General features: G+C 36.1%; 1 protein-coding gene across 1 annotated transcript; it reads left to right on the top strand.

Annotated features, from left to right (window-relative positions):
• Positions 1–4630: 4630 nt before the first annotated feature.
• LOC149782791 (low-density lipoprotein receptor-related protein 12-like) lies at positions 4631–19949 on the top strand. Its single transcript, XM_089934302.1, has 4 exons — positions 4631–4903; positions 5591–5839; positions 7558–7698; positions 18177–19949. The coding sequence occupies exons 1-4, from the start codon at positions 4687–4689 to the stop codon at positions 18431–18433; spliced, it is 864 nt and encodes a 287-aa protein (XP_089790428.1). The 5' UTR covers positions 4631–4686; the 3' UTR covers positions 18434–19949.
• The last annotated feature ends 3248 nt before the right edge of the window (positions 19950–23197 follow it).

The following is a 23197-nucleotide window of genomic DNA, read 5'->3' as shown; positions in this document are numbered from 1 at the left end:
AATGGAGTTATTCCATAATCTACTGCATTATTTGTTTGCAAATGATGCACATATTCTTTTTTTTTTTTGATGATCACAAAACATAGCAAATGTCACCATATGCCTTTGTTAACTCCAGGAGATGTAATTTGGTAGATAATGTTTTTGTATGCTATCACTACAATAATTAAGTTACTTATACATAGGCACCATTTTTCCACTCTTTTACAAAATCCAGATAAATAGTTATAAGTTAATATGTACCAAAATTATTTTACCTATGTAAAGCCCAAACTTGAACAAAAGAGATCCAAAATCAGCAATAGTTGCAGTCGAAATGTTTGAAATCCAGTGCACCAACACTATGTTACTTACACTTGGCACTAACTTAGACATAACATACATTAACTTGGACATAACAGACACTCACCTGGACATGACAGACACTCACCTGGACATGACAGACACTCGTCTGGACATGACAGACACTCACCTGGACATAACAGTCACTAACTTGGACATGACAGACACTCACCTGGACATGACGCTAACTTGGAGATGACAGACACTCACCTGGACATGACAGATACTCACCTGGACATAACAGACACTAACTTGGACATGACAAACACTCACCTGGACATGACAGACACTCATCTGGACATGACATACACTAACTTGGAGATGACAAAAACTAACATGGACACTAATTTGGACATAACATTTACAATAATCAGCATAGGATATGTTGCAAATTCTGTAAGTAGTTGCATTTAAAAAGAAAAAAGCAACTGGTATTTATTGTGCAAGTGAATTTTGCGGACTGCCCGGTTCTCATGTGTTTGCTCTGTGATCCTGCCTATAAACTCAAAGACTGAGCTTAATAAGCACTATATTTTCTATTTAGGTCTTAATGCTGCGTTCTGTTGAACAAATGTAACATAGTCACTGCTTAGAAACTCTAAAGACAAAAGAGGGGAAAAGAGAACATTCGTAATATTTAGGGATTACAGTAGGGTGCAATAAAAGACGATTAGTTTAGTAGTTGCAACCAACCGCAGTCAAGATACATTATAATGTTATGTTAGGCAATCTTTACCAACACTGTAATCTTGCATGAGAGTGTAACTATTTCGCCTTGCAAATTCGAAGCCATATACATGCTTACAATTCTTCAATTTCCATTTTGTTAAATATTCTTGCAAAATTATGTATGTGTCCCTCCTCAACAGATTAAAGTATTCTTTCTATATGTCTTTCATATAACGCTTAAACTATTAAAGTAAACATCTGAATTCGCAATTAGCAAATTCAATTCTGTAAGGTGCCATTACGAACATTTTAGCATATTTCTCTTTAATTTGGTGTGGTTCCTTCGTTGTTTAATGCTATTTGTGCCTGTTGTATTCAAAGGTAAGGCAACTTAGCTATTACTCCAAGCCTTACAGCCCTAAATTAACTAAAGGCCCCCTTACATAGAACTTGTATGAACTGCAAAATTCCTGTTTTATATTTACCTTGTTACTATTAACATTGTCTGGTACAATCTTAAAATACATTTGTTATGAATATTTAATTTAATTTATATTTGATTTAATTTATTGGTTTGTAAGTTTTAAAATCTTTTTATTTTTACTTTCATTATATGTCAAAATAATGTAGTTTTTTCTTTCTAGGAACTTTATAAAGCTGACCTAGTTCGTGACCTTGATTTCAGAAATCACTAAGACAAGTAAACAACTTTTTTATATCTTATTCTTAGAGCAAAATGATTGGGGTTTTTTTCAAGGTCATACTGGGACTACATACTTTTATGTGTAAATACTTCTAGAAAGTTCTGGAAAGTTGACCCTCATCCGGGAATTTTTGTTGCGTTTCGAGTTACTGTATAATCATTGTTTGTAGAGATTTTTGTCAGTCGGGCTTAAAATCACTCGATGTCAAGGTGTTCGTTTGTTTGTGACCAGTTTGGGGAATTACGTTTTAATGTTTATTCGAATTATTTGGATTCAAAAGGAATAATTCTTTTTCCTGGAAATATATGAGTGCTCATACAAAATCCTTGGATAAAGACATTTCATTAAATTGTATTGGGAAATTCAAGCACTGGATTTATTGTTTGTGAATAACACAGAACTGTAAACATTCCAACACCACAAATGATACAGTATAGGTCATCGCCTTCCATATAGGATTCTTCGTCGGGACTAGAACTTGAATTCATTAGAACATTTCATTATTAGACTTCTAAAATTTAATTCGTGGATTATTGTTGGATTATTTTTGGATTTGATTCTTAAAACCGTAAGTTCTTATTTTTTTCATTTTTTTACAGTTTTTCCTGGGAAATAAATTATTTGTTAACTTTTTCAAAGCTTGTTATTTTTACTCTGTCTTGTGTTACTGTTTATTGAGCCTAAACACGTACCCTAAGACATTCCTGTCATCGTAGTAAGGATCTATTAGTGGAGATTATTAGAACAGCTTCTGTGTAGTCGATATCTCTAATCTCCGTACCCAAATTATCCAGGCATCTTTTTTCCAGTACTAGGTTTAGTGCTAATGGTTCTTGTACCAATTTCGCCTTATTGCCAATTATTACTTTTTTATCCATGATTATTATGTTGTTCAATTTTAGTATTGCGATTATTATAAGTTGTTGTTGTTGTTGTTTTGGGGCTTAACGCCATTTTTCAGCACACGATAGGCTATACATGGCGGCCAGTATTAATGGCGGAGGAAGAACCCGGGAAAACCCCGGAAAGAACCACCGACCCACGAGAAGCTACTGGCAAGCTTTCTCACATACCCATATTGGCTGAATCCTAGACTCGAACCGCCGCAGACAGAGGTGAGATGGCAGTGATCCGTAACGGAGAGCGCTTTAGACCACTCGGCCACTCGGGGCCCCTCGATTATTATAAGTAAAAGTTATGTTTATTGGATGTTGTTATACATGTTACATTTTGGAATGGGCAGGATAATGATAGCTGAAATAGAACGTGTCCATTAGCCGATTAATCAGTATCTGAAATAAGACGATGTAACTCTGTGCCTCAATCGTTAGTTAAATCGAATATCAAACAATTAGTGTGTGTCCGTTCTACCGATGTTCCGTATTGCCGCATTGCTCATCGATTGCGTTCCGCTCGACCCTCAACACCTATGCTAGTAAACTTGCAATACAACTTGCTGATATATATATATATATATATATATATATATATATATATATATATATATATATATATATATATATATATATATCAGATTATGTTGGTGGTGATCAGTTCTGTAGTAACTCGTTGTTTCTGTACAAGTATCAGTCAGTGCCCCTTGACGGTAATTAATGACGTTATCGTTTGACAACCATATTGTTTCATGGGGAATGTCTTTTAAAATGTATAGATGTTGGTTACATTATCTGTTTTAGTGGTACAAGGGTTTAAGAATAGAGCATGCACGGCGCATTTGTGTTTATTACCCTACTTACAAAAGATAAAACGAAAGAGAGAGAGAGAGAGAGAGAGAGAGAGAGAGAGAGAGAGAGACTATGTCTTTTCACGTGAAGTATAAATGAGTGATAAAACATGGCCATTTAACTTCACTCTGAAAACAAACCATCACGTGATGTTTTTTGTTACGACTTGCTAAGTATCACGAGATAAGCATTTCACTGTTTACTCATAGGGATTTTGATGAATGTGCGGTTCGAAGTACACGTGAAGCTATATTGGGGATGAACGAGTGGTCACGCGCCCATTATGTTGTACTCAAGGTTTCATACAGTCTGTTTGTAATTAATATGTAACATGCAAACATCGAGTTAAATACACCATACGAGATAGAAATTGCATAAAAAAGTATACATTTCGGACAGCCAATATACTTTCAGAACACTTTTTGGTAAAATAATTATTACCCAACAAATGACCTATATAATTACTTCTCTAAGAGAGAGAGAGAGAGAGAGAGAGAGAGAGAGAGAGAGCGACTCGGGTTTATGTATTCCCATTGTTTGTATTACGGGCTGAATACAGCAACAGTAACCTCTTTTTTATTGTCATATATTAAATGTTCAGTTCGTTCACAAACGTTTCATTGGTAAAAGCAGTTATTATACGCGAAAGGACATGATCATTTGAACATACACATTACATTTACATACATAGATTTGCAACACCTCTGAGTGCTCTATTTTTTTTTAAAAAAACACTCCTGGTCAACTTAATACATATTGAGGAATGAAACTATTATAAAAGTTAACATACATATACAAATATTGTTACTTTTTATTCAAGTATAACAAGAAACAAGAAAGTTTAAAATGTTGGCACTTTATGTGTATCTAAATGCATTTTTTTTCTTTTTTTAATTTTGATCATATTCATAAATTCTGACATATAAATATTAATGTTAAATTATAATGTACATACAAACTAGCCATTTTGACTAAACAGCAAAGTAGGCAGTAGATACAATTTGCACTCTTCTATTATTTGAGTGGCACCTGAAAAATATTCGTTTGTAATTCCAAAATATTCACATTATACAACAATATTGCCACATACCGCACGTGAATTGTGGCTTGCTAACAGTCACAAGACCACCTTTAAAGATCTTCCGGTCCAACTGAATTATGGGAGACAGGGGCAAGTATAAACAATATTTATAATAAAATCCAGTCGGTGCAAAGTCCAGGAGAGAATGGCAACAAAAAATCAGAAGGTAGTCTGTATCATCATGATCTTAACAGTGATTACCATAGCTTATAATCAAGCTAACGAGACAGTTCTACCTGACGCAGTCAAGTCTGACAAGAGACATGACCATCCGGAACACAGATCTACCCCTGAAACACGCCCTGATTCCCCATGCCATAGCGTGCATCAACCTGGATGTGAGATAAATACAATACCAGCAGGTGAGATTGTGATCATAAGTATGTTAAACAGTTTAGATAATAATAATAATAATAATAATAATAATAATAATAATTAATAACCAACATTTCTAATATAAACTTTCCTTCTACGTTTAGATAGGAAAGAAAATCTGCAAAATAGTCAAAAAATTCAATTAATCTTTTCTTTAACAAACATAAATTGAAGAAAGTTCAGAAAATTGATCTCACGAAACAAACCTTGCTATTATCTCTCCGCGCAACGCTGAGCGGTATGATTGAAGTTTGTGCAACTTTTTCTTGTGTATGCTTGTATAATGTGGTAAGATGGTTATCGCTTTTCTGACAAGGTAGTGGCAGCAGTGCCATTAATGTTAAAGTTGATTTTGCATATACAAAAAACACGAAACGAAAATTATATTATTTATTTGCATTGGCAGTGCCGGATTACCAAATAGACAGAGTAGGCACCGGCCTAGGGGCCCCGCGACAACGGATTAAAATAATATTGATAACACGTATTAGAAGATAATTGGGGGGGGGGGCATGATTTCGACTGCCTTAGGGCCTATGGGCCTCCACAGGGTTTAATCCGGCACTGTGCATTTGAGACATGATGTTCCGAATATTAGCTGTTCTTGTTTAAAAAACAGTTATTAACCATTCTCACTCATTCTGACTGAACTCAAATGTGTTGGTAATGTTCAGTAAAAATAATTGACCACTGCGGAGAGACAGTTGTACTAGACCGAGCCATGAGTCTTGACCCAAGTAACAGATGGCTACTCCCAGCTGGTCTGAACTGCACCTACACGGTTCAAACCTCCGCCAACAACCAACGTGTAGCAGCTGTGATGTATAGTCTGGGAACGGAGACGGGTATAGGTGGAAACTGTACACTGACTAGGCTGGATATCTATGACGGTACCACAGTGGACAGTTCAAGAAGATTATCTGGTAATACAATCTCTCTCTCTCTCTCTCTCTCTCTCTCTCTCTCACACACACACACACGCGCGCGCGCGAGCGCGCTCTTGCAGGGTCTTAGTCAACATCAACATTATCGTTGTCATTTTTGTGTTGTTTTGCCGAAAATAAATTTTTGAAAAGGCAGAAGAGCCCGGTGGTCTTCTTGAATTCTGGTGTCCTTTGTTGCATTTGAAGAGAATTAAATTTAGAGTTTGAAAGAGGAGAGCTCAGCTAATTTGTATTGCAAAGAGTAAAATTATTTTCTTCATCATTTATAATAAGGGGTGGAAGTGGCGGTTGATGTAAAATTCTTATTTTCTTTTTCCTCATCTGCATTTCCCTGTAGGTTGGAAAAGTCAGATTTCTGGCGACAAAACCTGTCAAAAAATTAAAAAAATATTAATAAATAAATAAATTTATATGTTGGTTGAAAAAAAAAACAGCGGGCATAAATTTATAAATATAATCCCTTTCCATCACATTTATACATCGAAATAGACATTATTATTGTACTTCTAAACATATGTTGGATAATTGTTCTCTTTCCCAGTTGGGTGGGATACCTCGAGAAATAATTTGGATGAAAAGAAAATGTTAGAGATCAATTGTTCAATTTAATATGTCCTGTAAGTTTTAATGCATGCATGTATGTATGTATGTATGTATGTATGTATGTATGTATGTATTGTTCAATTTAATATGTCCTGTAAATTTTAATGCATGCATGTATGTATGCATGTATGTATGTATGTATGTATGTATTGTTCAATTTAATATGTCCTGTAAATTTTAATGCATGTATGTATGTATGCATGTATGTATGTATGTATGTATGTATGTATGTATGTATGTATGTATGTATGTATTGTTCAATTTAATATGTCCTGTAAATTTTAATGCATGTATGTATGTATGTATGTATTGTTCAGTTTAATATGTCCTGTAAGTTTTAATGTATGTATGTATGTATGTATGTATGTATGTATGTATGTATGTTCAATTTAATCTGTCCTGTAAGTTTTAATGCAGATATAATACAAAATTATGATAGGTTCAAACTTTTCCATAGTACAATGGAAGAGTTCCAGCTCATGTGGCCAGTGTCTGCTGTGGGTGCTTCAGGAAATATGTATTCATATATAAATTATTTTGATGAATATTATTTAAAATTAGGTTGTAGTGACTTAGTTAAGAAAAATACTCTAAAGCAGCATGTCAAATTTTGATGTCTTAAAATAAATGTCGTCTCATAGGAGTAGTTGTCCCATTTACGTCAAAAAAATCCAGAAGGAATTCGACCCAATCATGTAAGAATTAAAATTAAGCAAGTATTAGCTAGTATCATTACGTAATCAAAAAGTAGCTTAATGTTGTGTCGTTGGTACTGTATCATATTAGACGCATGTGTTTCCACTATCTTCAATATGCAAGATATATATATATATATATATATATATATATATATATATATATATATATATATATATATATATATATATATATATATATGTGTGTGTGTGTGTGTGTGTGTGTGTGTGTGGGTGTGTGGGTGTCATTATTGACAGTGTTAGGTATGTGTAATGCACTAAAACCTTATCATTTTCCATTCCTCGTTCCTCTATGATTTTTGTTTGTCCCGAAGATAATTCAAGACTGTTTAAAAAATTGACACTCCACATAAGAATTGATTGCAATCATATTTTCAGCTGCTTCCGGTATTTGTGGAAAAGATTTCCCCAGAGAAAATTACCTTTCATCTAATGACTCCTTGACGGTCCAGTTTTGCACTTCACATGTTGGGATCCACTGGGGCACATTTCGGATTGTGGTTGGAACTATTGAGACAGGTCTGTATTTAGATCTTAACTGTCAACTGCCACGGTCTCCAAATATCTATCATTCTAATAATTACATGTTTTAGGTCTTCAAAGATCTGGGTGATGTCAAACTGTACATATTTTTGTCATAAACGTGAAATCGTTTGGGAAAGAGTTAGCAGGTACTCGGCACTTGTATCAAATGCCAGTGCTTCTGCACTTATAGACGTCTGTAAAGTAGTGCACATGATGCAGGTACGAAACACGGTGTTATACTCAATTATACATTTTAAAAATAATGAAATTCTGCTTGCATACTGTTTTTAGAAGTCGTCTGTCGTAAAAGACAGTGGCTCCTCAAATCTGTCTTATACAATTTTGTATATACTTTTGGTATGGTCAGTATTTGATTCTTATGTCTGATTACAAGTTTAGAGGGGAATTCAGAAGTCCCCTGAACAAGCAATTCTACCTAACATTTCAAATTGTGACTAGCTTACGTCCCTCAGCTGTGACGTTACTCGAGTCATTTCGTGTTGAGGTGGCTTACAGTAGTGTTAATCATATGCTGAATATAACAGTGTAGGCAATAGCTTTTATTATATGTTGACTTCACATGCACTGTGTGTATTTATGTGTGTGTGTGTGTGTGTGTGTGTGTGATTTGGACTTTTGACATAGCTTTAACACTTTTTCAGTCATATGGCTACGATGTCTACCTTGTGACAATTTATAGTGTCGTCTAGCACTGGGGCATCATGCCACAGACATGTAGCATGAGGTCCCACCCAGTCACATTATTCTGACACCAGGCTGACCAGTCCTAACACTATCCTTTTAATGCTGAGTGCCTAGCGAGGAAGCTGTAAGTACCATTTTTATATATGTCTTTGGTATGACTCAACCGGGGTTCGAACCCGCGACCTCCCGCATCCGAGGCGGACGCTCTAACCACTAGGTCGCCAGAGCTATCTTAAAATGCAATAGATAGCATATATGTCAGTTTCACTAATAGGTCAGCATTTCTCAGTAATTGACGGATATGTGTTATCCAGCTCGCAGTGACAATGGGCCTGCAGTCCATGTTATATCTGGAGATGTTTACTCATGAGAGAATGCAGATTCATATAACATCATTGCTTCAGAGACAGACTGGTGGGTGTGTAGAAGTTAAAACCCATACAAGAAAATGCTGAGACATCACATTATGGAAGAACAAGGTATGGCAACTGAAAGTCACACGTTAAGCTCGTGAGCGTGTCTTTTAGGGGATTGTGGCTTCATGCAAATGTGTGATCAGGTGGAGCTGTTGTAACTAGTCCAAATCGGCAACAACTTTCTGGTGACTAACGAATTTAAAGGAACCTCATGAACATCTTAGAAAGGTTGCGTTACGAATACAGGATGAAAATTCTTTAGCGGATTTGTAATAGCCAGAAGAGTGCACTTGCAAGTTATCTGCGGTGGATCTCCTGACGTGACTGATACTTCAATCTCGATAGAATTCAGCAAAAAACTGTCTTTGGCGATTTATCTGATATCCTGTTGAGGTATGTGTTGTCAGATGTAAAGTTTACATTGAGACCAGCCATTGTCAACATTTGCTGATCATTCTTGTCGTCACGCAGAAGCGAGTCATCAACCATGCGGTTTGACTTTAATGTTGGCCTTCACCCAATGATATCAAGCTACCGTTCTAGGCAGGAGAAAGATCTTTGGATGAGTCAGATGGGTTGCCTGTTCAAAATCAGTCGCGTAGCATCTGTGGGTGAATTTGGACAAATATGAAATGAAACAGCATATCAACAGAGAGAAACAACTGCTGTTGGCAGCGATGCATTGGTCATTGCCTGTCATATGCTGCTGGGGTTCTGACATCGTGTCAGAAAGATATCATACCATAACACTGATTTTACCGCAAACCAAGTCACCAACGGTACTATTGTGGTTTTGTTTTTTCTTTTTCTCATTTACTAGTGTTGATATTAACAAACGAGACAGATTTCCAGAAGTGCTGTGAACTGACTCACCCTACCTTATACCACATGCATATAAGAAGAGGAAAGTCTGGTGTCAGTTGGAATCGTTACTGATCAGTTTTGTGGCCCATGAGTCTGGCCGTTGAGAACTTGTTTACTAGTGATGCCATCGAGACCTACATGCTCGACAGGTCAGTTGAAACAAAGTATCAACAGAGAAATTATACACTGCCATGGAGTCTGAAAACTGCCTGCTTTTGATAAGTAGCATATTTCAAAACATTCATCATTATAATGCATTCATATATCATACAAACACCTGCAAAAAGTTGAAGAAGGTGTATGATATACAGGTACTTTTTAGACTTACACTCATATACAGAATCTGCAATGTGCCAAAAAACCGCACGGAACTCTGGAAACTTAGATGCATAATCCAGTCCACCATTGTTCAAATATACAGTGCTTTCATCGGGTAGCTAGAAGACCTTCTAGTTAACTGGGTTAGCCAAGTACGAGTAGTTCTGATTAACTCGAATAACTACAGCTACATTCCTACTGAAACGCGAGAAATTTCCATTAGACTGTAAACATAATCTGACCTATTCATATCAATGGAGATCGCTTGCACATATTTGTTTTGTATTGTTCTATTGGAAGCGTGACATTTCATAGGCGAAAATTATCACAACGATTTCTCTCACATGTTGTGTATTCACTGTGACTTTTGTATAAAAGGTCAACATTATAAAATCGGTGGCAGAAGCACTCTGCAGACTTTCGGAGTGTTTCTATTAAAGTTTACTTTTAACAAATAACACCAGTTGACGCTCATTTTAGTTACATTCTTTGTATTACTAAACAAAGATTAGGTCTATATCAGTTAAGGGTCATTCATAATGATTACATTACATGCATGTACAATGAATTACTGATGGTGACGTTTGAAAAAAAAATAGAATTAGTCGAAACACACACATACATACATACATACATACATACATACATACATATATATATATATATATATATATATATATATATATATATATATATATATATATATATCTGTGTGTGTGTGTGTGTGTGTTTGTTCAGAAGGGTGCTCTACATACTCGTTACGAACAATTAACATGTAAATTATAAATCGGAATAAGATCCCATATTTTGTACAATCGAGATTCTAGCAAATTCAGAGAGTATTTCATCTGAACTGAGGACATAGTTTTATTGTAGAAGTAAATCAGGTTAATGCATATACACTTAATTTAAAATTGGATTGAAATGGCCAACTTATTCAAAGCTCAAATAAGCACAAATATGATAACACTTTAAATAATTAGTTATGAAGTGTGTAGAATCCAGTCACTATTTCCGCTTTTCAATTTACCGAGTGTTATGTACGGGATTAAGTGCATAAGACTCCTTTGAAGCCACGGTCAAGGGAAGTAAGCAATACAACGACCGTGGCAGCGATGCTCTAAAATGTATCTCTTATTTCAGGGGTGTCCAAAGTCCGGCCCGCGAGCCAATCACGGCCCGCGGTAAGATTTCATACGGCCCGCAGCTTCAGTCATATAATGTATTATTTATGGCCCGCTAGCACGCAAACCCTTCTCCGCCCATTTCTGCCATGGCGACTGATGCACACTTATGCACTTGGACTTACGGCACTTATTTTATTAAACTCTTGAATAAGATTTGGTAATAACTGTTGATGTTATGTACCTGTATATGTGGCACAAACTATTATTTTCTGAAAGCTCTTTTAAAAGACAAAAGCAAAATTCACTTGTTTTAAACTTTAATGATAACAGAAAACTTTGCATTAGTTATAACTCCTATTTAAAATGAAAATGAGGCAAAGATATTTAACTCATGGAAATTTAAGGTAGTACATACAGTTCAATGTTATATGACTCTCCAGATACAAATGAAAGGCAGAATTGTGTTTTTAGAGTTGTTCATGTCTGCCATGGTGGCTTATATTTAGTTACATTGCCATTTGAAAAATAAAGATAATTGTGACAATGAAAATTGTTTTATTTATTTATTGTTTATTTGTTTTTTATTTATTTATTGTTCTATAACAGTGTATATTTGCATGTAACTTTTGTGGTTAAAAAAAAACATCAGAAGGAACTATTGGCCCCCGGGCATCTTCACTTTATCAAATCTGGCCCTCTTTGCAAAAAGTTTGGACACCCCTGTCTAAATTGATTACCATACTAGTTTACGTTGAGTGAAATTATCGTGCGTGTTTTGATGACATTACATATAACCGATCTGTGTCTGATTTATTTGTTTTACACCGCATTCTTGTTATTAGATTAGCTTCTGTATTGTAGATTCCTTAGATAATTCTAGTGGAGTATCCGTCACGCCCTCCCCCATTTGTTTCATTCAAGTGATACTGATTGCTCTTCAACAGAATTTGCTTTGGACTGAATCCTTACACACCTTTCAAAGAATGACAGGAAGTACCATTAGTTACAGTGTTTTACACCTATGTCAAACGGTTTTTTACAAAACAAGCTAACATTTCGTGTAAAGATTGAAATAGTGGCATTCTCGACAATCGGAATAAATAAACAAATTCAAAAATCATTTTTTAAAAAAATATAAAAGGCACAAAATAATGCGTTAGCAAGCTTTGAAAATATAGGCAAATTAGGACCAAAACGATTACTCGACTAGTTTCAGAACATCAGGTAATAAAAACAATGTCTTCTATTCTTTCAGTATTATTCCTCCTTCTGATAATAGCAAAGGCACATTGTACATTATCGATTCTGAAAAAGACTATTGCAGCTAAAGTGATTTTTACTACTGAAACCAAATTGAGGACACTAATTACAAATATTTTGCTATCAAACAAATTAAGCCTGATTTAGGATATTACCCTCTCTGAGCAGAATTTGTTTTGGCGTAATTCATTACACTCCGTAATAACACTGGACAACAAATTTTTACAAAAGTCATGTTACTGAAATAAAATTTGTCAATTCTTATCAATTTTTATGTGCTGAACACGAATATGACAGTCAAATTGCAAAATTGGCTCTAGTTTTTTTTTAATCTGCAAGAAATTAATGTTTACATAACGAAATGCATTCCAATAGTAAAAGGTCAACTGTAATAGCCTACCTATAAAAAATCAAGTCATTGACTACATCTTAGATTTCTTCGCCTGTCTCTTGTACAGCTGTTCGGGAGCATCTCTGAGGAGTGTCCAGCAGTAGTCAGCCAGCATTGTAGTGGACCATTTTCCCTGGTATCTTTGTTCCATTGTTGCGATATCTTGATGAAAACGTTCGCCGTGTTCATCACTAACAATACCACAGTTGCTAGGAAAGAAATCCAAATGGGAATGAAGGAAGTGAATCTTTAGAGACATATTGCAGCCAAGTTTCTTATACTTCATCAACATGTCTTCTACTAGTTCCTTATAGTTTTCTGCCCTAACATTTCCGAGGAAGTTTGTAGAAACTAGGCGAAAAGCATTCCATGCTTGTTTCGCGTCACCTTCCAGCAAGTTGTTGAACCGGTCATCTTTGAAAAGCTCTCGAATCTGAGGACCCACAAAAACTCCCTCTTTAATCTTTGCTTCGCTGAGTCGAGGGAATTTTTCATGCAGGTATCGGAATGCTGGCAAAGTCCGGTCAATGGCTTTCACGAAGTTCTTCATCAAACCTAGTTTGATGTGAAGGGGTGGTAGCAAGATTTTCTGAGCCTCAACCAGAGCTGGGTGTTGGATATTCTTCTCTCCAATGGCTACATTCTACCTGTGAGTCCATTCCTTCCTCATGTAGTGCATTTCCCTTGCTCGGCTATCCCACTCGCATAAGAAACACATGTATTTTGTATATCCTTGCTGCAGTCCCATTAAAAGGGCAACTACCTTCAAATCACCACAGAGGTGCCAGCTGTACTTGTTATACTCAATGGAATTCAGTAGCTGCCTTAAGTTATCGTATGTCTCTTTCATGTGGACAGCATACGCTACTGGAATAGATGGAAGAATGTTTCCATTGTGCAAAAGCACAGCCTTGAGACTCAGTTTCGAAAAGTCCACAAATAGTCTCCATTCTTGTGGGTCATGAGTGATTTTTAAAGCATTCATGAGGCCCTCAATATCGGAACAGAATATCAGATTACTTTCCTTTCTGAAGAAAGGCTCCAATTGCTGGTGGCGCTTTCGATATGCAGTAATTGTGACATCTTCTTCTAGAAGATTCCATTGTTGGAGTCTTGATCCTAGCAATTCTGCCTTGTTCTTTGATAAGTCCAAATCACGAATCAGGTCATTTAGTTCTTCCTGTGTTATTCTGTGTGGGGTTGATGATGCACCACAGTGAAAATCTGGATCACTGCATGCTGATGGACCAGGAGAAGAACAGGTCGACTCACCTTTGTCTTCGTCAGATGAATCAAGAGAATATTCTGCTGGAGGTTCTGGAATAGGAAGTCCCTCACCATGTGGAACTGGTCTCAATGTAGACGGAATGTTTGGGTAGACTATTCTCGACTTCTTTCGCTTCGTTATTCCGCCGGAAAGAGGAGGAACCAAGCAGAAGTAACAGTCATTTAGGTGGTTGCTTGGCTCTCTCCACACCATTGGGACTGCAAACGGCATTGATGACCTTTTGCAATTCAACCACTGTGAAAGCTGTGTTGTACATGTAGCACAGCATATATGCGGAGCCCAAGGCTTGTCTTGGTCACCAACCTTGCATCCGAAGTAAAGATGATATGCCTTCTTCACTTGAGAATTGATACTTTTCTTCTGGTTGGCAAATGTCACTTCCCCACAAATATAGCAAAAATTGTCCGCGGTATTAACACACTTTCGAGGCATTACTGTTCTTTATTGTACGTAAATGGATAAAATAATAAGTTTTATGTAACAGTAGCTTGAACTGTCTCGCACAACGTCTAAAATATTTTAAATGCTGAACCTATCTGATTGGGCTTTATATAGTACACTGCTTACGTCAGCTTCAGCAGCCGCCTGGCATTAGTATAATAGGCCTACACATGTATAGTACACTGCTGACGTCAACTTACTTCAGCAGCCGCATGGCATTAGTATTGCATTGCATCAGAAAATGATGCAATCAACTGTGGATGATGTGAGCATGATGGTATTATGCAATGTTACATCATTATTCCGGATGTTGCTGCAGTCCTACTGGAGAAATTTACACAGTGAAACATAGAAAATGAGGTATATGAATATCTTCAAAACGAGAGCCAATACAAATTTTTCACGGTTATATTCGTGTTCGGCACACCAAAATACTACAGATTAGGGCCTTTTCAAGTCAGTAATGATTTCACTGTTGACCAGTGTAAGCAGTCAGTAGGTATGACGTAATTAGTTATTAAATGCTACATAGATTTTATATGTTGTTACCAAGCACTTGTATTTAATCCCTAATAAACATGTAGGAAAAAAGTTTCCTAAAGAACAGAGCACCACCTGTAATGCCTCTATAGGGTGAACAAATATCCTTCTTCTTATAGACCAATTTAACTTTTAAGTTGTGTTAGTAAACAAATAGAAATGGTTATTTTGATAAATTGTTTTCAAAAAATGTCTTTATGAAAATTAACTTTTATTTTAAAAAATATTAATATGCGTTTCTTCCTTGGCATGCAAATGTGTTTCAACTAATTTCTAGCTATCGCCATGCAACGAAAGCAATGGATAATAAGGAATATATGCGTATCCTCTTTTTTCGCGATGCTTTATGGACTTTGGTACAGATTGTCAAATGTGTTGTCCGCTTTTATCCAATAGTTATGATGTAGCGTCTCTGCTTTTTGATTGGCTTTAGAGTTATTTATTAGATCGAAAATACTTTGTCTTTGTAAAGTCATTATTATTTCTAACTTCTAAAGACTTCTAAAGACTTGTTGTGCAGGTGTTCGATAAGGATACGTGTTAAGCCTATTTATATTTTTCTCACGATGAGATGCATAGCCAAGCACTGCTAATAACATTTTAGTCTTGTCGATAAGAAATAATATCGACATAAAATTTCTTTTGAATAATGATCTTGAAAACAATCAACACTGGGTAAATAAAGAACTAATCAAATTTCCTCACCTACCGAAACAACAATACTGATGCAGTGATATTCAGCAAAAATCAAGTAGAACCTTACCCTCCGCCGTCCCCCACTTCATATTAACCTAAATAATTTATAACTATGAATCACTTGCTTTTCTAAGTGGTTCTGTATGGGGGATGTTCTCAGTAATAACTAAGTGGCTAAACCTCTTAAATTTTATGACAATTAATGGGAATCTTAAAGCATTGAAATTTAAAATTGGTAGAATAGTTTTGAAACCATACCTCTCCTCAATCAGGGCCACGTTTAGAATACGTTTACGTTGTTTGGGACGTGTGCTTAACAGATGGTTTTAACTGACTTGAAAGCTCAAACTTCATGCGATTCGAATAGTCAGAAGTCTCTCATGAAAAGCCATTTTGGAAATCTCTGTCAGAAAACAGGCCAATGAAAAACTTTATTAATCTATGTACTTTCTACACAATAGTCCATGGACAATGTCCAGGATAACTGACTAATTTACTACCCTATCCTATTCCGTTGATGATAACATCAGTTACAATTCAAGAAAGGGAACACACTTGTTTTCTTCTTGAAAAATCTTAATATGTAGATCAGAAATATTAATCAGTTAAAAATGTCTTTTTGACATTCTTGTGTATCTCTTTGGAACAGGTTGTCTAAAAATGTAAAGCTGTTTTTAAGCAATCACAATTCAAGTGACTGGCAGTATATAAGAGAGGAAAATGCCTTTATTATGCTGCCAATATTAGGTAGCGTTGTTTTTCAATTATGAAAACCAAACAAATATTTTGCACCTAATAAAGATTTAATTTAAAATCGTATAATTAACTCCCTACTTTCTATTTGCTAATGAAGGGCATGAAACTAATTTTCATTTCTCTTACAAACGTAAATGATATATATTATACAATGTACCTAAAATCAATAACTGTTTCTTATAACAATTATCTGCTCATTGTCCTATTTGGTACTTTATTTCGATAATATGATATAAGCTGCCTTTGTGCAACATTTTATCAAGAAACTGATGTATATATATATATATATATATATATATATATATATATATATATATATATATATTGGAGTGTTACTGAAGAATTTCAGCGATAGTAATTTCCATATATATATATTTATGCTTTTTTGTGCACCTAAGGTTTTATTGCTGTTTAAAGGTAATGTTTAGAAACGTAAGTTTAAACTATCATCATCCACTAAAAATGTTCACTATACACCTGTTTTAGGACGTATTTCAAGTAACCTAGGATTTAGCACATCAACCTTGTATCTGGTGCAAACAAATTAAATCATGAGATGAAAGTTGTTTTAAGAATCGGAAATCAAGAAAACAGACGGATATATTTTATGATCACACTTTACTGTAAATAAATGACGGTCCATTCTGAATAAATAAACACGGTTACCATCGCACTTATTTCCAGGCCGCAAATTTAGCAATCCATGACAAATAAAATTAAATGTCTCGAATTTAACGTTTAAAAAAACCCACCATTAAGTCATACGTGAACACTAAAGCGTAGTCTAGTCGGAGATCTTCCTTGTTGTATTGTAATTTGAACATGTAACAAAAGCAGTTGTTTACCTCCCCAGTTACGAGATGTGGGTCAAAAGGTGTGACCATATGAAAAGAATGCATGATAAAACTGATTCCACGCAAGGATTACACTGAAATATTAATTGAATAAATCATAAGAAAAATTACCCATTTTATTGGAAATTATTGGATATACTCTTTCAGATATTTACCAATCGCTTAAATCTGGATTATTATGAACCAGAGTTCAAGACCAAAAATCAGTTTATATTGACGCGCTAAAACAGCTTTCGTGGAACCAGATCGGATGTTAAATTTCACAAGCCCTTTTGAGGTTTTACTTCTTGAAAGTAAATAGTATGTTTGTAAATTCTTTCCATATTTTCATGGCTACATCTCTCTCTCTATGGCGACATTTCACAATCCGTGTGTCTAGCGATGCAACACCAATCTACTATCTTGGCAAGTTTTCATAACTGAGATCAAGATGGGGTTACTCTTTGGTGGGAACAATGTGTCACACGACTATGAAAAGTCGCCAAATAGGACCAGCCAGCGAAGAAAATGAAGCATGTATACAGTCAGACCACAACCAAAACATAGCCCAGTCTTACAAAGCCTTGCATCAAGAGTGAATTCTTTTTAAACATAACCTTCTTTCTTTATGTGGAAAATAGTGTTTAAATGACAACTACATGAATATTTGTGAGGTTGTATTTTATCCAGTTCGTTTTCATATGTTAAAGTCAAGTCGATATATGGAAGCTTTTTGCATTACCTGAGTACAAAATATACTATAAAAAAGTAAAACTTCAACCAAACAAAATCAACACATTTCTTTTTTCCGAGTAAATATATTTTCCTCATGTTTAGATCCTGTGGACGAGTGTTATGGAGAGTTCCAGTGCAAGAATGGTCGCTGTGTTGATAAGAATGATGTCTGTAATGGCCACGATAACTGCGGAGATTCATCGGATGAAACTGGTTGCACGGTAAATCCCGGCACTGAAGTGCGTCTCTGGATGATTCTGTTCATCACCGCGTGTGTGGTTTGCTTCATCTTACTCTGCGTCATACTGGGCATCATTGGATATAGATTATGTCATGCACATGGGTACCAAACGGTGTAATTGCGGACGGATTTAAAATGGAGTAAACCTAAGCTGTATTAGTTATGTATTAAATCATTAACTATTTTTAAAGCCACAGATTGTGACATTTGTGAAAGGTCTCATGCAAGATTTGACTATACATATTGTATTCCACATACTTTCCTTTAATAGCTTTGTCTTCATACGAAGGATCCTTCATACCAGTCATTTTGCCAGTGAGGGCAATATTGTCTCTAAAACTTAAAAAGTGTCTTCTCCACGTATATACAGCTTAAAATCTTTAATGATTAAACTTAATACAGTATTTTTAATCAGAGATATTTATCATTTTTTCTAAATGTATATGCCTTATATAACCGAAACTTTCTTGTATATATTTTTATCACGTTGGTTCATTAATGAGAAATACGGAAGAGATTTGCCAAATGTTACAGTACCATGGGACATTCTATATTTAAAATCTGCAAAAGAAGCATACAAATATTGGATTCATACAAAATGTTACAGTATGCATAAAACATATTTCAAGAATTTGTACAGAAACAATTTTCTCCCGGATAAGAAATGTTCTGGTTTTTTGTGTATCTCTAATGACTGCCTGCCTGTCTAAGACATAACCTGAATAAGTCTGCTTTATTATAAATTTTGTGTCTTGAACACATATGATTTTGACTCATGAACTAACAATCCGAACACATCTTAGGCAGTAATTAATGCAAACACAAATTAACTTAAGCCTGTTGAAAAAGTTGTTGTTACAATACATTCAATATCACCTTGGCAGCTTTGAGTTTCAAAGAAATAAATTTCTTGTATCACAGTAATACATAAATATCTGTTAGAACAAAATACATTTCCGTTCAATATATAGTATATGAAATTAATTTAAATATATTTGATTTAGGGACATTTGGTATTTATACAATAACTTGTACTGTGTTAAATAGAAACGGCAACTTGTCTTAGCGGACATGCTATGAATATATGTGTTATTTGGTCTGATGATAAAGATTTCGAAAAAGAACCATACCATTTAAAGACTCGATTTAAATTTGCAATGTATTATGTAGCACCTTTCATTTAAACAGATTGTAAGGTGTATAGACTTAATCTACATTATATATATATATATATATATATATATATATATATATATATATATATATATATATATATATATATATATATATATATATATATATATATATATATTAGTTGGAGCAATATTGACGTTCACGATCTGAGTTTATGCTTGTAAGTTTATGGGCTTTGTTAGTACATCGCATCTTACTGATTTCAAACAACTGTTCCTCCAGAATTAGCCAACTCCGTGTGGTCATGACCATGATGTCTATACTGGAAGAGTTCACCACGTGGTCATGTAAATATCAAATTGTAAGATGCAAGGTGCAATGCAAAGGCATGTTATAAATAACTTAGGCCACAAAGGTCACGATATCCTGACGTCAAAGAAAAATCGACTGTCCAAAAGCTAGCTTCTATCTGCATATTAAATGTATATTTTCAGTAAGAATTGTCTTCTCTTATCTTTCATACGTAACGTGTAAGCAAGAGAGGTGGTGGGGCACAAACCATGTATTGTATCCCCAGTAGCTTTCAAAAAATGATTTGGTCTCAGCCTCTACAGTTGGCAGTCAATGTGTTCAGTGACCCCTCCTCGGAGACCAGCTTAGCGAGGGAACGAAAAGCTGGAAACGGGAATGCGATGAGATCGAGCACGGCGAGCTCGGGAAAAACCACAAGGGCCACAATGTGTCGGAGTTGCGTCCCATACTTTGACCGCTTAGGCCAGCTGTGCGATGAGATAACCCGGGTGCAGTTAACGTTAAAGGCCGCTTCGCGAGGAGCCCGAATTCCCGAATTCGCGTAGCCCGCGCTCATGAGCCTTCGCGCCTGACTGATATCAGGACATCCCAGCCTGGTTCAGCAACCACTTCAGCAAGCCCGAATAAAACTAAGCTTCTTGTGTCTGGCTACCATGGCGCTGTTGCAGTTTATGATCGAGATTAACGTACTCACTCACCTGGTGGTGGCAAAGTTCATCGTCTCCTACACTCCTTCAAGAAACAAAGAATGTTTGTAAAAAGATAAGGAATAGCGAATATCATCTAAGGAAATTCCACAGCCGATAGCGCTAAGGTCTGAAAGTGCAGGACGAGATCCGGCTGGCCACTGACCCAGCGGAGCTTGCATATTATGTGAAGGTGCCGCTGAAGTACATTATCAGCAGTATATGCACCTCCGAGTTTCTCACCCAAAATCTACCTGTTTTGCTAACCTTACTGCTATCTCAGTCTGGTTGTCTCAGACCACTCGTCTCAATCATGGTGTCCACGCACTAAGGACTACTTTATAAAGAGACGCAACCATTGTTGTCTTCTGCTTGGCCTGATGGAGTTGGTTTCAGATCAAACAAACGCCGACACTTCGTGAAATTTGCAAAAAGAGGTTTTGGAGAACAGAAACAAAAATCTTTGCACTTTGGGGTACGGGAGGGGTTGAAGAACACATAAACTCATCTTCGTTAGCCAAAGTTCAGATGTAATAACCCTATCTACACCTTGGCGGATCGAACATATATACTGGCATTTTGTCCTAGCAACATCTATTGGATTTCATGAGTTGCCTCCCTTAGTATGTAATGGCAGCTAACCAATAGCGTGGTGTATTATACATCGGCCGAAAACGGTGGGGTCAACTGACCTATAAAAGATTTTTTGTTAGTTTAACATTGAAAGTATGACTATGTACCAGAGGGAAGCCATTACAGGTATATTTGAGTGAAAAGTATTTGTGCAAACAAGGATCGGCACTCGAAAATTTTACTTATTTATCAGTCCATTCAAGTTGTGTGCTCCTCTTGTCTCGATCAGTGCTCAAATTTGAACGACTTAATTTTGACTGGATGTGGTGGTTTGCCGCCGCATTCAGTGAAATTCACAGCCCCGAAGCACCCAAGGTGTAGATAGGTTGTCTGAACCTCGGCGGGAAGACATATCATTAAAGCAAGACTGCGAACGTAACCAGAATATTTAGGGTTTAACGAGAGACAGACGAAGACGAGAACAAGAGAGGACATACGAAACACACACACACACACACACACACACACACACACACAAATAAAAAAAAACAAGAATGTACGCTAACCCTTTAATTCCAGAGAGATGTCCTGTAACTACCTACAAATATTTTATGAACAAACGTCCAAGTGATTTTTGTGATCCTGACCATCCATTCTACCTTGCCCTTGTAACTCACCTGTATGCACCTGGGCCTGATAAGCAATGGTTTTACGGGCACCAGTTGGGGTCCGAAAACTTAACTTACTAAAGAACAAAATGACTATGAAAGCAAACTTGCCAGATTTGGCTTCTAAACGCATTACAAACTTGAGCGTGAGAAACTACCTATGTCAGAAACTAATAGAAAACAATATTCCAGACAGGCTATACACATCACTGGCCACAAACATCCCAACTCTCTCTCAACAACTACCCAAAACTTAGTAACAGCCAGAACTTTGTTATGTCAAGCCTCTTTTACTTTCTAATTTTGTTAAACATCCCCATTGTGACCCAGTTGAATCAAACATGTACCTGCAATCATTAGTGACAAATAATGCACTTGCCAGTCAAAATTCCACACATTGTTCCAGAAGCAGATTTTCCTGTAGCACATCCTTCCACCGCTAATTACAACACTTGCCATATTTCCAATACAGAAAATAGAAGTTGAAACCATGAACTTGAAAGTTCATCACATTGTTATCAGCTATTGTCTGTATTTGGAGTATCTTTCATACATAGGGGTAATTTTTCACTCAATATTAATTACAACAGTTTCACCGCCTCCTAAGGAGAGTTATATACGATAGTGACACAAATCTCTAATTACCCATGAATATTCCAAGCACGGTCACTCATGCTACATGTTACTTTTCGTTCTGGTCTACATATAGCTGTATACCCAGTATCATTTCATTATTTTCAATATAAGTTTTCTAAATTGGAACTGATAAAAATAAAACATTTTCTTGTAATAAATACTAATTATTTATTGTTAATTTCATATAACATCCATATATTAAACATGATAATACCTCAGTACTATCAAACTTTTTATATTGTTATTTTGTTTTTGTGCTCACGCGTAAAAAGTGTGTACTTCGGATGGAACGGTCACGCCATAACTCTCATTAACATATCTGTATTAATACGCCGCATGAAAACATTTGCATGTGAACTATATTGCAAAAGGGAAGAATTCTTTCTACTTTAAAGGAAAATATTGGCTGAAAAAAAAATCTAAATTGGAGTTTGCACCGAGACCACCGCAGAATAGATTATATTAATCCATGCTAAGATACGTCGGCATGAGCTTCATCGGCATGCTGTGAAAGTTCCACACAATGAATGTGCCTACCGAAATGACTCCATCTACATCAAGTCTACGCGGGAGAGCCGTTCTGCTTCGACTGCGTCTCCATCTAGTGTAATGTCAAAGATGAGAGCTCGAAATGTGACTGCAGCTGGCTTTAGTGGTGTGCCAGAGAGAAAAACCTGCACCGATAGTACCACCTATTTGTCTAATCCCATGTATATTTGACCGGTTGTAAGACCGATGTGCCAAACTCGTCAGCCCCCAGTGTCAGCGAATCGCTAGCTACCTTAACGGTAGTGGAGGTTCTGGAAGAAGGTATGTCTTAAATCTGACAGTGTCCACTGCCAGGAGATGTACAAGGCCTTTCCCTGTTGTCTC

The sequence above is a fragment of the Sinohyriopsis cumingii genome, chromosome 15, assembly GCF_028554795.1.
Source record: "Sinohyriopsis cumingii isolate HCF-2022 chromosome 15, ASM2855479v2, whole genome shotgun sequence".
Classification (NCBI taxonomy): domain Eukaryota; kingdom Metazoa; phylum Mollusca; class Bivalvia; order Unionida; family Unionidae; genus Sinohyriopsis; species Sinohyriopsis cumingii.
The sequence above is the reverse complement of the archived record's forward strand: the minus strand, read 5'-3'. Positions and strand labels throughout refer to the sequence as shown.

Bases quoted from the DNA above. Each gene is read 5' to 3' on its own strand.
- LOC149782791 (XM_089934302.1), top strand. From the start codon at position 4,687: ATGGCAACAAAAAATCAGAAGGTAGTCTGTATCATCATGATCTTAACA. The intron at 4,904-5,590 runs GTGAGATTGTGA...GGTAATGTTCAG, and splicing joins GATAAATACAATACCAGCAG to TAAAAATAATTGACCACTGC. The intron at 5,840-7,557 runs GTAATACAATCT...TCATATTTTCAG, and splicing joins CAGTTCAAGAAGATTATCTG to CTGCTTCCGGTATTTGTGGA.